General features: G+C 33.1%; 1 protein-coding gene across 1 annotated transcript in view; it reads left to right on the top strand.

Moving 5' to 3' along the window:
• Dgkb (diacylglycerol kinase beta) overlaps window positions 1–16,363 on the top strand; it is a 702,490-nt gene that overhangs the window by 254,663 nt on the left and 431,464 nt on the right. Inside the window, exon 14 of the mRNA XM_051175084.1 lies at window positions 13,938–13,973. Within this exon, the coding sequence (XP_051031041.1) occupies window positions 13,938–13,973 (36 nt within the window). The remainder of the gene's footprint in view (window positions 1–13,937; window positions 13,974–16,363) is intronic.

Below are 16,363 nucleotides of genomic sequence, written 5' to 3'. Positions count from 1 at the left end.
ACCGATTTAAAATATACCTAACATTAGAAAATGATTACTTCATATCATCTGTAACCATGAGGATTTCACTATGATTTAAAAACTAAATTTTATTTATAAATACTCACAAAATTGAAAAAAGACACAAATTTTTAATCTTCAATTCAGTAAAATAAAAGAACCATCTAACAAAAAAAAAACTCTTTGGTACTTAGATTTTTGTCTTATGTTTCTGTAACTAAATCTGATATGTCAAGTGGCATACTACTTTAATATGTAAATATATATGATTAAATATATTTCAGTGTATTGTGAATTATTATGAGGAATGGCTACAAAATTTCTCCAATCAAGCACATCCAAATTATGCACTGTTTGTGGCTACCACAGTACCCATTCCTTTCCCTCATTTTGTTGTAAATAACCCTTCAGTGGACATCTTCCTAAAGAACACACTCTCCTACTTACAACCATCTGTGCATAGTATCACTATCACATTCTATTTTGTTCTACAAAAGATCATTATTTGCAGAAATTTAGTTGCTACTGTCCTACAAAAACATCTGCAGCACAGGAGCATAATAGCTGGAATATTTGTGTAATCGACACCTTGTATTGACAGGAATAATGAATTTTATTTTCTAAATTTACTTCAAATGATTATCACATCTCCATTCAAACTTTAATATTTCAGTGGATGATATAATCACAGCAGTATTCACCAAAAAGAAGAGACTATATCTTAAAGAATTGATAGATCATGCATATAAATGCTTCCTTTTGACAATTGAGAAATTATTTCTGGGATAATCTCCATGTTATAGCATCTTACTAAGTTTTAGTAATGGAGTGTATACTAATGCCAACCAGATAAATAGGAAAACTTTTTATATCACAGAAAGGGAAACAAAATTAATTGGGAAATGTATGATCTATGAATATTCTTTAGCTTTGAGTCAAATGGTCTTGATTCTACCTCTTTCTTCTTACTGTTAACTCTGTAATGTAGCCAATTATGGTGTTACTGCAGCAGCTATCTACGTAGTCCTACGTATAACACCCTCGAAGAACCATATGCCATATTAACTTCTCCTCTTCCGATCTCTCTTACTCTTCCATAATTTTAAGAATTCTAAATTATACATTGTAAATATGGTGATTGCATCTTAAATAGCAGAGGGTATGTGAAGTCTTCCTTAGAGCATGTGTTAAACTAAGTCACTACTCCACAGAATGTCAGAAGGTCTGCTGGAGTGACGATGATGTGCGATTCTTCTTCACAGCTCAGTTATTATGGGATCTTTTTGCATCTATCTATCACTTACCTCACGCAAGTGAGAATTAATAACGACAAGCACAATGCTGAGCATCAGCCGATGATAGGAGGAGGTACACATCTGAATTCACTACATTGTTGAAACTTGTGAACTGTCTGTAACTTTCTTCCCTACACATGTTCTTCCATAGATGTAGTGTGTGATGGGGAGGTGTGAACACTTGAATGAGGCTGGAGCATGCTGCTCCAAATGTCACATTTTAATTTTATACAGTTACGGATGTTTCACTCTTCTTTTCCACTTACCTCTTTCACCTTTAGCAACAGTCACTGAACTCACATATATGCTTTAAATATTTTGTATAGCCTACCTATGAATTTGTACCCTTGCAGTTTTCTTCATCTTTTTTTTTTTTTTTTTTTTTGTCAAAAGAATGGGGATAAAGTACATTGTCAGTTCTCAATAAATGTTTCATCAGTGTCATTACTTAATATTCATTTAATTAATATTCATTATAGGTCAATTCATAATTGTCATCATGGTAATGATAGGCAAAAGGAATCTCATTTTTTTCTATATTTTGAAAGTCTAAAAGGTTCAGTTTCATGGTATTATTAATAAAAGGAAGCTGCTTTGCATTTATGCAATTTTTAAGATTGGTGGCATTAAATTGTAGCATGCAAATCCCAGTAAACAGTTCAGAGCACTAGAGTATGATGATGCATATAAAATAGGCCTACATTTGTTTCTAGTTTAGCATATTCCTCATATGCAAAATGAAAGTCTACATAATAGGAAAGGGGGCAACAAAGAAAGCCATTATGTGATTATTACATCACCTGTGAAATCAGATGGACCACAATGCATTACATTGTCTTTGTTAATGTTTGCATTGCTATGTTCTGCAGAAACCATCTGTCTGATGATGTGCAAACATACACACATATAGACACACAAAGACACAGGATATTTTTTTATTAAGAAAGGGTCATTATCTTTATTGCATTATATTTGTTTCTACTTATAACCATACAGGTCCATTTTTGTGTTTTCCTTTAATAAGGCTATGACAATATTTCTATAAGTTTCAATCATAGTTTCTACTTAAAATATAGTTGTACATAGGATAAGTTATAATTCTTTTTAAGGACACAAACTGTGCCATGGAAAGTTTATCACAGCTCATAGGAAAGCCAAACTACAGTGCCAGTAATGTATAATTTGGAAATTTAAAGAAGATAAAATCTAATGAAAATAAAAGAATCTGAACCCATACATAAAGAGCAAAAGGATTTACAACCATAACAAGATGAAAAACTTAAAGTAAATTCAAAGGAAACAAAATACTCATGTATATTTGTGATTCAAAAATAAGGATTTGGAATTGCATACTGATGAATGATTTAGGCTATTTTATAAGTAATTGCCAACAATGTTTAAGTAAGGTCCAGCCAAAACGTGAGTAAATTCAAGCCAAAGTTAAGTGAGAACTAGAGATTTGTTTCACAAAATGTTAAAAATTTGACAGTGTCAGTTTGTATTTTCTGAACCTTTGATTTTAGTAGCTTTAAGGAAAAAAAAAAAAGAGAAAAAAAGAAAAAGTAAAAAAGAGCCAAGCTAGATAGTGTTTATCTGGAGAAACACTTTAGAGTTTTATTTTTATGCAATCCTGAGATCAATACATGACAGTGCTAGGCACTGCCTTGCATCTCATCAATATCAAAACAGTCAGTGAAATAAGGAAGTATTGTTCTTGCATTTTTATAACAAGAGTTAATTTAAATATAGAATGATGACTTGTGGCTAAATTTCATTTTAGTATTGCCAAAAATAGTAATAATTCTGCAACTACAGAAGGAGAAATTAGCATATCTCATAGATTTTACATAGATTGCATGCCTGAAGAGTCACTGTAAAATGTTAAACAAATAGCAATTGCAATTTTTATTGATAACGGATATTAATGCAGATATCTACTCCAAATTACCATCGTTGAAATATATGTCTAGAGAACTGAAGGATAAAGAAGGAAAGGAAGAGAGAAAAAAATCAGCTTAAGTGCACCAGCATCAGAGTAATGCATAGTTAACATGGAGGGCAGCTGGCCTCCCCCAATGCCTAAGAGTACCAAGAGACTGCCCTGGATTCCAGGAGAATACTATTCAAGGAGAAGGTGCCATCCTATTCCTAAGAAGACATAAACAAAACTAAAAAGTTTTCTTAATTTTAAGTATACCAAGAAAAAAAATTAAACTGAACACAAAGAATCCATGGCTTCAAGTTTCATGGCAATTCCTAAAAAATTATTTTTTTGCTTCATGAAATTATTCCAAAGTTGCCTGGAAAGGAAAATGTACTCAAGCACCTAGTATTGAAGAGAATAATGAGGAAGAACTGTTCTAAGAGCCTTAGAAAGACTTTTGTCTTATTAAAGGTACCCTGATTGAGTAATGTGGAAATAGCACTAGATAATAAAAACTGGTAGAAAGTATGAAGACACATATAATCAGGTGTAATAATGATATATTAGATAAACCCTCATGCACATTTGCTAGAACATCAGCCATGTTAAAATTATTGTATAAATACATGGAACACTCAAAAGAAAATTAAATTCCATGTCATGTCTAACCTCAAATAATCCATATGAACTAAATATTTAATTTCTTGATAGACCACTATTAAAGCCCCATTTTCATAGAAAGAGAATGTTAAAATATGGCAATTCCTGTAAGAAAATAGTTTGAAATGGTGAATATCAAAATTTTCAAATCAGAGTCAAAAGTTACTGTGCTACACCATATCCAAAGGCAATCCTCGTAAAATACAAGTAATTGCTAAAACTGTCCCTTGTCATCACATATGTGTCAAACTGGATGTTCTAGTAAAACTTGGACAAGGCAAGCTTGCCACAAACTGTGACATGAATGTGTCTAGATAACTGAACTTCTCTATTATTTTTTCTGCCTGTCTTCTTCCTGAGATGATTGTGGTAAGCAGGACAGAATCAGAAGTATTGACATTAGGAGTTAATATTTTTCTAATGCTGCCATGTCCTGAGTTTAAGATGTTAAATGTAGCCCAATCCAGACTGTCTGAAAGCCTAATATTAGATTTATAAGGATAGATTCCACATAGCAAAAATAACACGTGGATTTAATATTTCTTACTGAAAGAGTGGCAATCAGAAAGCCCTCATGTCCATCCCTAAGTTTTCTTCCATTTTCATATTCAATGTCAGCTATTTAGTTTATTTATTTATTTATTGCTGGGAACCTAAGGACAAATAAATATGTAAGTTTTTCCATACTCCTCATTTTGGTATTGTCCAGGGATCTGTAGCTCACTCCCATTTTTGTTGCTTAGGTCAATCTGTATTGCTGTTTACCCAGGGAATGTGGTAGTTCTATTAGAGCCACTAGGACCCCTCCATGTGGTGAAATCCAGATGATAAAAGTTGTCACTTGGGGTCTCCCTTCCCTTCTTCATCCTTTTTCCTTGTTAGTTAATTTTTGTTTGTTTGTTTAGTTTGGGTTTTCCACTTTGCAATAGCTAGCTAGGGTGTTTTGGGGAAAGAGCGTCTCAAATGAGTTGTCTCCACCAGTCTGGCCTGTGAAGTATTTTCTTAATTAGGGATTGATATGTGAGGGCTCATCCCACACAGATGTCCCTTGGTTGTATAAGAAATCAGGTTGAGTAAGCCATGAGGAGCAAGGCAACATGCAGAGCTCCTCCGTGACCTCTGCTTCAGTCCCTGCATCTAAGTTTAGGCCTGGAGTTGTTGCTCACGCTTCAGTGAAGGAGTTTGCCATGAGATTTGTAAAATGAAATAATCCAATTCCTCCCCAAGTTACTTTTTGTTGTGATGTTTCATCATAGTAAGAGAAATCCTAAAACACCCTCTGAAGAGTCATGGCATTTCTATCTTCATTTACCTAAGCTACACTAATCCTGAAGTAATGTAGCTCTGAAATATTCTCTTCTCTTCTATAGTAATGCTTACTCTAAACCATTCATAAGTGTTTTACAAAGTATTTCCCCCCGATTCTTGTTTCTTCCATACCCATGATTTGTACTGTGCCTATGTACCTCCATTTTTCATTCTAGTATTCTCTGCCTTCTCTCTTCCTATGACTAGTTATTTTTCTTGATTAGTTATAACTGTTGTAACATTTTATATATTTGCACTTTAATTTAAAATAGAAAACTAAACAAAACCTCTAGCCATTCAACTTTCTTAGCAGTGCCTTTGTGTGCCTGAGAGTCCCTCCCAATGAAACAGCCATCTTGTCTTCTGTGTTTGCACATGAATCTGTCTCTTAACTGTAACTTCAAGCATACTCAGATGTGTAGAACCATTCTCAAGTGCTTCTTCCTTCTCAGTCCACATTATTCTTCAGTTCTGATGATGAAAATTCTCAGGTTATTTATTAAGTTAATTTAGTTGTTAGAGTGGCACAGGAGTTGAACTTGAAACAGGAGTTTGGCTGTATGTGATTATGGAGGAATGGAAAGCCCTTCATGGGAGAAAAAAATGAAAACATTTGAGAGAAGTGGAGGAGTAGAAATGCAACCTGAGGTTATCAAGACTGTGCTCAGAGGGACAGTAGCTGAGGTCACAACTTCACTGGGGAATTTGGGACAAAAACCAAACAAATCACTGACTTGCTCCCAACTATCTGAAGTTAAGGGTTAGCACTTTCTGACTACCTCAATACATCACAGACAGTGATATCTAGAACCAGGAACATTTCTGGGAGCAACTTTTCCTGTGAAAAAAGAATGATTCTCTGGAAGATGGGGGCTGGGAGCTCTCAGTAGCTTCCACCCTACATGTAGGTACTTCCTACAGAGACCCTCAGAACAGCACTGAGCTACCAATAGGCTTTGCTAGACAGAAATCCTTTCTAACTCTTCTATGGTGTTTGACACATTAGAAACACTCCTGTGCCATGCTCAGTATGGTTAGTCCTCCTTATTCCTTTAATTTTTCTTCTCCAAGCATGCTATGAAAATATATGGCTGCATATGAATTTCATTCGGTGAAGTACTGAAAACATCTTTCGTGTTAAAAAAAAGAACATGCCTCTACCTGTGTTTTTTTTTTTTAATGTTATCCCACTATTTATTTCATTATTTAGTTTCAAACAAGATATATCTAATGCCTGGTGATAATTTATGCAAGGGTATAAGCAAAACATGGATTCCTAATATATACATAGACATGTACACATACACATTTATACACATACACATATTTTTGAAAAATAAAATGATTATTTGCAAACTTATTGGAGTTTACTCCTAAAGAACATATGGAAATAGCAATTTGCCCTAGTGCTGATCCAGTTTCCACTCAAAAGCAGTGCATGTATGGTTTTGGAAAGAGTGTCAAATTGTAATAACAGAACTAAGTTTTATAAAACCTATTTTTAAATCCAATTTTTAAGATATAAAAGCTTGAAATATGAATATATATCAATTCATTACAGATAGATATTTTAAATGTTTTCAACTGTTCTTTTTTAATCCTGAAAGTTCATATATAGATCATTTATTTATTTGAAACAATTTTATTGAAGTGGACTATAAGCCTTATATTAGTGAAATATGAATAAAAGTATTGTAGGTAGACTATTTTCACATAAATTCACATTTTGTTTTGTGGGAAGCATCACATGTCCCTCAGATTCTTTATGCATTTACTATTTTTACCATGTTTTATATAATCTGAATGTGTGGTATGATATAATATGCATCGCCTAAAAAGGAATATATTCTTAGGTGGATACATATGTTCAGCTTAAAAAAATGTGGTATTGAAATAGCTTGAGCTAGATTATGTGGTTTGAGGTGTTTTAATATGACAAAAGTAGTTTGTACTTTTTATAAGCTTAATAAGTGAAAATATTTATTTTACTATCCATATTTGTAAATGAGTATAGGGGTAAAAATATAGTTGCCTAGACACATTGAAATCAAAATGATTTTGTGCACCAAATACATCCAAGTTCATGATAATGTTTCTATGGAATTCGCAGAAGATAATGGTGTGTTTAGAGGCTTACCCAAACCTTGAAGATATTTTAGGCACTGTCTAATGAATGCTTTCATAATGAAGATACTCATGCATTTGTTTACTCAGATTTCATAGTACTTATAGCATATTCTACATACCAAAGTTTCTATTCAGGCTAAATGTGTTTGAGGATAAACTGTGCATGCAGATCTCAAGTGGTAGTCTCTTAATAGATGCCAGCCACTCTTTATTGCTACCCTCTTTTATTTCAGTAACATTTTAATTAATTCACACTGATTGAATAAATGTACATTGAGACTTATTTCCTAATGAGGGCGCATTTAGAGGAAAGGTTCCGCATCATCTTGATATCCTGTGGGTAATTATATTCTAATTATATGGTCAGGGGAAAAGAGGCTATAACTCAGTACTGATATTGTTCGTTGGGCCCAATTAATTACAAGCACATAATGAAAGTTCATGATAAGGTTGACTGGCAGTCAGTGTAAATTTTTGACTCAATTTAATTGTACCAAAAGTGAATACAGAGCTGGATTTTAACCTGGTTAAAAACTGTTTTGGCATGTGATCAGTGGATACTCAGATGAACAAATTATCAGAACAAATTCTATAAACTAATGTGTCTTCAAAGGTTTTTTTCTTTTTCAAAGAATGATGGAAATAAAAACTAAACTCTGGTTGCAAATATTGTTATTTGTATTCTTTCATTATCTATATTTTTTCTGGAAAAGCAGTAGAACATTGAATATACTGTGCAAGAATTCTATAACTAGTCATGTTTTATGCAGAGGAACAACAGGCATCGTAGACAGTATTATGGATGTACTATGGGTAGCAGATGTAGAGCTATTAACCTATTATGTTAGCTTTTGTAAGGTGGATTCTCTTCTCTTCCTCTTGCTTGTGTATCATTCATTCTTTCTCTTCCATTAGACTAATTGATATATTTGTAGATGTTTTCATCAAACATAAATGCCATATATGTTATTAATAGGAGAAATAGTGAAGTAATCACAGGCACAGTTAAAATAATTTTGCTATCAAATTTCTGTTAATACAAGCTTATAAAATCGACTTTGGTGATTAGGCAAGAGAGTCTGTCTTCTTCAGTGGCACGTCACGGGTAATACAAACCATTCTTAAGTGCAGGCCCCATGCACTTAAGCAAGCAACAAACTCAGGGACATTATTTTGGAGGCTCTTTGTCTTACAGTGGTTGGTCAGCCTTTTTTATTTTAACCTTGTAATCATCTTAGACATGTATTATATTCTCCAGTTACATTTTATGGGATTTACACATGTGCACACTTGTATGGTTCTGTGTCTAGCTGTGTTTCTTGTGCTTTTTCTTTTGTTTTGTTGTTGCTTTGTCCTAGTCTTGTTTGTTTTTGTTTTATTTTTATTATTGTGTTTTAAATGCCTGTTTGTTTTCTAACAAGAGAGAGAAAGAAAGGTTTTGGATGCAGTTGGGAGGGGATCTAAGGAGGAACTGGGAGGAGTGGGGGGATGGGAGGCCACAGACAGAATATAGTGTATGAAAAAAATCTACTTTCAATAGAAGAAAAATTCTTTGCTGCATATGGCTTATAAAGGTTTTGTTTTTGTTATTTACATTTTAATTGGATATAATATTTTCTATAGAAAATAAAAAATAATTTCCAGTCTATCTGGCTCATACACTTCATTGACCTGCACTTTACTAAGACCCCAGGAGCAAAGAACCACTTACAAAGGTGTGTTATGATAGTGTGTCTGAATCCACACATATGAGAGTTCACAATATTATAAGGCATAAATTAGAAACAAAGTTCATGAGTTATGCCTTTACACGTTTTATTCTAATGTATGAGTAAAACATCACTTTACCCCTCTAGCTAAGACCATGTGCCCTTTATGAGCAATTATTTTCTTTATTTTTCTTTATTCTGATTTCTCTTTTTTATAGTTTTATTTTTCTCCTTTTATTTAAAACACTCTTACCATTCATTTTTTAAGTCAATGATATATACTTGTATGTAAAATAAAACAAACAGTTTAAAATAATTTTATAGCCAAACAGTATTGGTTCATACCTTAATTCCAGCACTTGGAAGACAGAGGCAGGAAGATCTCTGTATGTTTGAGGCTAGCCTTGTCTACAGTGCTAGTTCCAGGACAGTCAGAGCTACACAGAGAAACTGTGTCTTGGAAAACAAAAACAAAAACAAAACAAATGAAAAGAAACAGTACTAAAATAATTTTATTTGGGTACTTTATTTTCAGAATACCACTGCAGAAAATGGTGTGCTGAGTTAATCAGTGATCCCCTTTAGCAGTGACTTTCTTTATTTACTTATGTGAATTTTTTGAATTCTTCATTAATATTTAAAGATATTTTACTTTTCATCAGCCAGAAATTAGAAACTTACTTACAGATGTAACCTTTTGTGCATGTGTCTCTGTTTCTCTCTCAGTTTCTGTATTTCTCTCTTCATCTTTCTCTGTCTCTCTTCCTCTCTCTCTTTCTCTCTCTCTCTCTTTTTTCCTTCCTCCCTCTCTCCCCCTCTCCCTTTCTCTGTGTTGTACTGAGAATCATACCCAGGCCTTAGTATACTAGGAAACTTCATAACCATTGAGCTACATCTTAAGCTCCAATAATTTAGATTATTTTTCTGTTATTTGGAAATTGAGAACATTGATCTGCAATATGGGTTTCTCTTTCTAACTCTAATTTTTGATGCTAACCATTTAATTTTGAAAACCTTGTTGCCTCCAATCTGAAAACAGTTTAGTTTGGTTCAATGAGAGAGTTAAGAGATTTCAAATATAAATGGAATGTTTTCTAAATCCTAATCTTGATAGTTGTACTTTAGTCCTGTAATAACTGATGACTCTTTTATCATGAATACTATGTCCCTATAATAATAACTAAAACCTCCAATAATCTCCAGCAAAGATTTTTCTTTGTCCTGTGGCAATTTGGATTAAATTGTCAATTTAAAGTGATTACATTTAGATTACATTAGAAAATGCAAAGGCAAGAAATATCCTAATACGTACTTAAGAATAATAGGATTTTAAAATTTCTTCAATATTAAATTGAACTTAATAAGTGCCCTAAAGGCAAATGCATCTTTTAAACTAATTATCTGTTCTGTGTATTCTATTTAATATTAAAAAGAAACTGATTAAATAAAATCAATCACATTCCTCTGTAGTCACATCTCTCATTGATTAAATAAAAATATACAGTCCCTGTATTAATTCTAATTAAAAATATATTACACTGAGAATTATATACTCTAGATAGTTTTCAAAACTAAAACATTTATTCTTTTTGTCTTCAATATTTAAAAATATGTACAGAAGAGAGGAGAAGTGGTAATATGATATCTGAAAATGTGTTCTGCGAAGTAGCAACTGATTTTTTGTCTGCTTGAGGCCTTAATTTAACCCAATAAGATGCTAGCTCTGACATGCTGATTTAATAGCAACCCTTTACCTACTCATTCTGATTGTAAGGGAACTCTCAAATGGGGTAATTTCATCATTTTTACATTTCAACAAGTGTTTCTTAGGAGGCAGAGAAATTCTCAAGCTGGTAGCTTCCTGTTTTAAGTGTTGTTGTCACCTAACTTGGAGTAGGCCTTCACTTTTGCTTGCTCATTGTTTCTCTCCTATCTATGTACAGCCATTACTTTTTCCAAACCTAGAAACTTTATTGCTTTTATCAGAACAATGCACACATTTTTATTTTAATGTCACTTAGGAAATAATCTGATGTATATTTTAAAATTTAGAATGCAAATATAACATATATCTTATTTCTGCAAAATTTTCAATGCTTACCAAACACATTACAGTGCATACTAAGAAGTTTCAAATTTATATTCATTCAGTGCTATTATTTTTGTTATGCATCTATAGTGTTTCTTCATATGTAATTCAATGTAGACTCCAATTAATATATTTTATGTGAATGAAATGCATTTATATGTATAAATACTACATACTTTATACATAATATATACTATGCACACCTATCAACATAATCATTATTCCTTATTAACTTGCATTTTTATAGAAAATCAAATCTACTGTGATATGAAATCCCTAAACATTTCAGCAAAGCACCTTCTACTATTGAGCATGATTTTCTGCTTCATAAAATATTTATATTTACACCCAAGAAAACTAATAGCAATCCCCATATATCACGTATTATACTGCACATTTTTTAATATGTGTGAGTATTCTAAAACATATGTTTTATTGCTTTTATTTGTTTATTTAGATGTTATATAAATGGGGTATCATTTTAGATGCATACATTTTGTATTTAGCTGTTATCCTGAGCAAGTTATTACACTACAACCACCTCATTTAGCTTTCTAATAATTTGCTTCCTCATACAAGCAAAGAAGACTATACTTATCTAAGTTGCAAATGTTAGACTCTTTCTGTTCAGGGTTCTTGAGGAAGGTCTCATTCTGGTTGCTCAAGAGTATCACAGTTCCTCATTCTTCGCATAAACTTGGATAAAGATCAATAGGAGATAGATGGTTAATATGGCTGACACATTGCTTTGAACTAGCTTTGTTAGAAAGGAACACATTTTGGTCATCATCATTGGCTTACCTGTTCTACACACTGAATGAGTTAGAAGCCAATTTTCTGCTCTTAGAGTTCTACTGGTTACGAGAGTAAAACAAAGTTCTGTGAGTCTGCTGTTTTAATACTCATCATGATAATGCAACATTATGTGATGTTCCCTCACATGGCCTAGATCAGGAAGGGAGAGATGAAATATAAATATATACATATTCATAAGAAATTCAAAGTTAAAAATGGTAGGAAATTTTATTTAGTATTTTGTATGTGTGAGATTCAACTATATTTACAAATTGGTATTTTGTATAGTAAGTTTCACATAAGACAAGATTGTAGGCTTTTGGAAATTATTAATTTTCTCTCTGTTTCTTTCATGCAAATGAATACACACAGAAACATATATGTACATGTGCACACATATTTCTAAGGTATCTAAGAAAGTCATGGCAGTGGTTGATAATGAAAGATGTACTGTCATGAAATTTTTGGAATAGTTTAATTTTTTCAAACTACTTTCAAATAAAAGGGTGATACTTATTTAATTACACACAAATTGTGCAATTTATTAATAGTAAATGAATTTACAAATTGTAATACATTTACTAATAGCAATAGAATTTAATTATAGTAATGTTTAATATTTTGGTAAGAGGCAAGTACCATTAGCTCTGCCTGCATCCAGAAGGCAGAGTATATAGGAAGAGATGAGAGCATGCTGAAAAATGGAATGCTGGTATTGATAAAGAGAAAGACATAAAGATATGGGGATTGCTACATGAAGGTCTATGCCACTTAAGAATGAGCTCTTTCACAAACAATGCCATCTTTGGAAGTTTCTTATCTCCTTATGTTGTGTCAGGGCTTTCTAATATATAAAATGTTTTTATTCATTAATATTTTTACATATATTTTTACCCTATGGGTCCTTTATGCATGTATTCTGGCTACTGGTTTTGTGTTTTTATGGGATTCCCAAGTGTGCATATGAATGGGTCTCCTATATTTGTTTCTTACTCCTTTTCTTCGGCTTTTGCCCTTATGTTTGATTGTTTTGTCCTGTTCTAATGTATTTGCTTTTGTTTTATTTTATTATTATCCCCTAGAAGCCTGTTTGTTTACTAATGAGAGACAGAAAGGAAATGGATCCTGATAGGAGGGGAGATTGGGAGACATTGGGAGAAGTAGAGAAGGGGAACTGTATTAGGAGCACTTTCCCACCAGACTGGTCCTAGAGCCACATCTGCCCCACATAACATGCAAAGACACTATATTATTTATTAAACTGTTGGTCAGTTGCTAGCATTTCTTATCGGCTAACTCTGTCTTAAATATTAACCCATTTCTATCAATCTAAATGTTTCCACATGATCTTATCTTACCAGAGAGAGCCCAGATCTCTTACACCTCTTGGTCCTACATATCAACTTTTACATCTTGACTCCCATTATTACTTCTCCCAGAATCCTCCTTGTCTCCTAGTCCCGCCTATCTTGCCTTCCTGCTTGCCAACAGTGCTTTATTTATTAACCAATAAGAGAAGCATATTTATAGAATGGCATGTCCCATCAGAACTACAATCAGGATATTTTATATGAAAAAATTATCTTTTTAAGTAAAAGAAAAAATTCTTAATGGTTATGCTAAGAACTAAATTGAGATTAATAAATTATCACTGTAAAAATGAAGCATATGTACCAAGGCAATGGAAGCTGGTATAGTTGACAGGAGAGTTTGTCAGTGTAGTCTGAATAAATGAAGTCATCCTTTGGGTAAGTTATTAGTTATTTCATAATCTGACATGTTTTGTTTTGGGCATTCCTTGTTTAGTGGAAAGATGCCCATTTATTTAATATTTAATCCAGGGAATGTATATATATATATATATATATATATATATATATGTATGTATGTATGTATGTATGTATGTATGTATGTATGTTCCAATTTGTGCATCTTACAGATATATGGTGGTATGGTAATATCATTGGTGCTTTTGGTGCTTGCTTTTCAGCTTTAGTTTTTCTGCTTTTATATAAACTTCTCTTTTTCAGCAGACTATGCCCACTGCAGGAGTTTCTGTTCCTGAGGTATGTAAGAAAAATGTAATAACTGTTACAACTTCAAGTCATGATCATATTATATTGATGTAAGAAACATTTTCATTGATTCCAAATAATAGATAATATTAACACTTTAAAATTAATACAATAATGGTAACTTTCTATTTGTCAACATTTTTATAATAGAAATAAAATTCTTTGTATTTCAATAATTGGATAGTCTTAAAGAATTTTCAATTTATCTTTGTGACAAAATGAGGAAATTGTATATCACAAAATATCAATGTTAAGGACATGACAAAAAACCAAACTCACTTCAACACATTGTGACAATTATTGTGTAGCACTTGATAATAGTGAAGTGAGGAACTTTTGCTTAATCAGCAGCTGCCAAAACTACAAAGAATGGCTAAGAAGGTATTATGCAGCATATGGCTTTGCACATAACTTCACCAGAATATGCAGTCAAAAGTAAATGCCTTTTGTTTTAAAATAACTGCAAATTTTCCGCATTATGCCTGCCACTATTGTAGGTCTAGAAATTAACAACAACCTAGAAAGTTACTCATATTTTCCACAGGTTGTAATTAAAAGTATCTGTTATTATGATATGCTATTTCAGTTTTAGAGACAGAAATTTTATATATTGTATTTTTTAAAGTCATCCTGTAGTATATTTTTCTTCATGGTTCTTTATAAATTGTAGCTTTTCACTCACCCTCAAAATCATCCTTTTTGATGTAACATATTCTTCAAGCCAGGTATGGACAAATGCATGAGGGAATGCACAGATGCATACACATACTCACTCCATCTACATCCTTATGTGCTAGTCTTTAAAATAATGAAAGAGCACAAAGAAATGTACACATATTAAGCATTTAACTATTAAACTATTAATAACTGGTTATACTCTTGACATAGAACCCCGGGCTTTCCTATGAGTCCATCTTCTAATTAGCAACACACGGTGTTTCTTGACTATAGCATGGTCTTGCAGGGCATTTTCAGTTGTTTTAAAGTATTACAAAAATTCAAGACATCTGTGCAATAATTACATTACTCATTCCCCAGCACAATTGTGTCTACATATAACTGGAACACCCCCACTTCCACACATACAGTTTTCAAAACTGTTTCTATGCGGAACCTTCAACCTAATTTTTATGGCAACAAATCTTTCGATTAATAGTCTCAATTTGAAACAGTGAATAATAACTGAATTCTAACTCCTCTTAAGGAAATAAGAAAGTTTACTTAAATCTAGCAGTACTGTACTGAGAATGCCACAGGAACCACCTCATTGAACTTTGAATTTTGTTAAGAGAGATGATGAGGGTGAGCACACTCGAGAGCTCTGACTCCCATCTTGAGGTTCTGAAACTGTAGATGGAAGGCTGCAGCCAGAAGGCAGCATGCTCACAGAAGGATGAGTAAACTTGTCAGGCCTGCTTTTATTTTATACATACCATGGTTTTATTTTGTAATTGTGCTATCATATGTTAGTATAAAATAAAAATTAAATTACTTAGACATAGGGACTCCCATTCTTTAAGTTTCTTCTTTCTACTTGGGAATTTATAATAGAAATACTGCACCATATATGAATCTTTGGAGTTATCTGCTGGTATATAAACCTTGTGTGAGGTATTTAAACCCAACACCTGTAATTCAAATCATAAAACATGCCTTCAAGTTGAGGGCATGAGCCCCACATCTAAAGCCACTTTAAGCTAGGCTGCAGTGCCTTCTGATTTGTGGTATCCTATCTCCGCCGAGGAATGTGCAATACCATAACAGCAAGTATTCCAAATCAGGACTCAGTAATCAATGACAGCAACACAGGGCTTCCAACATCACCACTTCCTACAGCCCACAACCTCAGCAACATGTGACAGACTTAGTGACAACATGTAGGAAGAAGGCTTTACTCATTCATTCAAAGCATTGCCACTTACTGAACTGTTATTTCATGCCAGTTTGTTGACTCCATTTTCTCTGTTCCTGCTGGCTAAAATCCTCCCACTTTTAAGGTGACATAAATGATGAGTCCGCAGTGGGAAAGAATGTGCCTAAGCTTTCACAGTTATAAGCAACAAGGCATGGATTTGCCTCTAAACCCAATACATATGCCTTTGTTGGATTACTTTTGTTTAATAAGTGCTTATTAAAGTTGAGAAGTGTGGGCTGGGAGGAGAGTTGGGTGTTTGAAAGCATTTGCTTCTCCTGCAGAGGGTCCAGGTCCTCTACTCAGTGTTCATGAGGCAGCTCACAACTCTCTGTAACACTAGGTCCATGGGATCTGACACCCTTTTCTGTTACCTTCCTCTTACATCTGCAGGCACACACATGGTACATATAAGTATATGCATTCAAATCACTCATACACATACATTTAAAGAAATAAATCTAAAAAG

This window comes from Phodopus roborovskii, unplaced genomic scaffold, assembly GCF_943737965.1.
Source record: "Phodopus roborovskii unplaced genomic scaffold, PHOROB, whole genome shotgun sequence".
NCBI classification, from domain to species: Eukaryota; Metazoa; Chordata; class Mammalia; order Rodentia; family Cricetidae; genus Phodopus; species Phodopus roborovskii.
The sequence above is the reverse complement of the archived record's forward strand: the minus strand, read 5'-3'. Positions and strand labels throughout refer to the sequence as shown.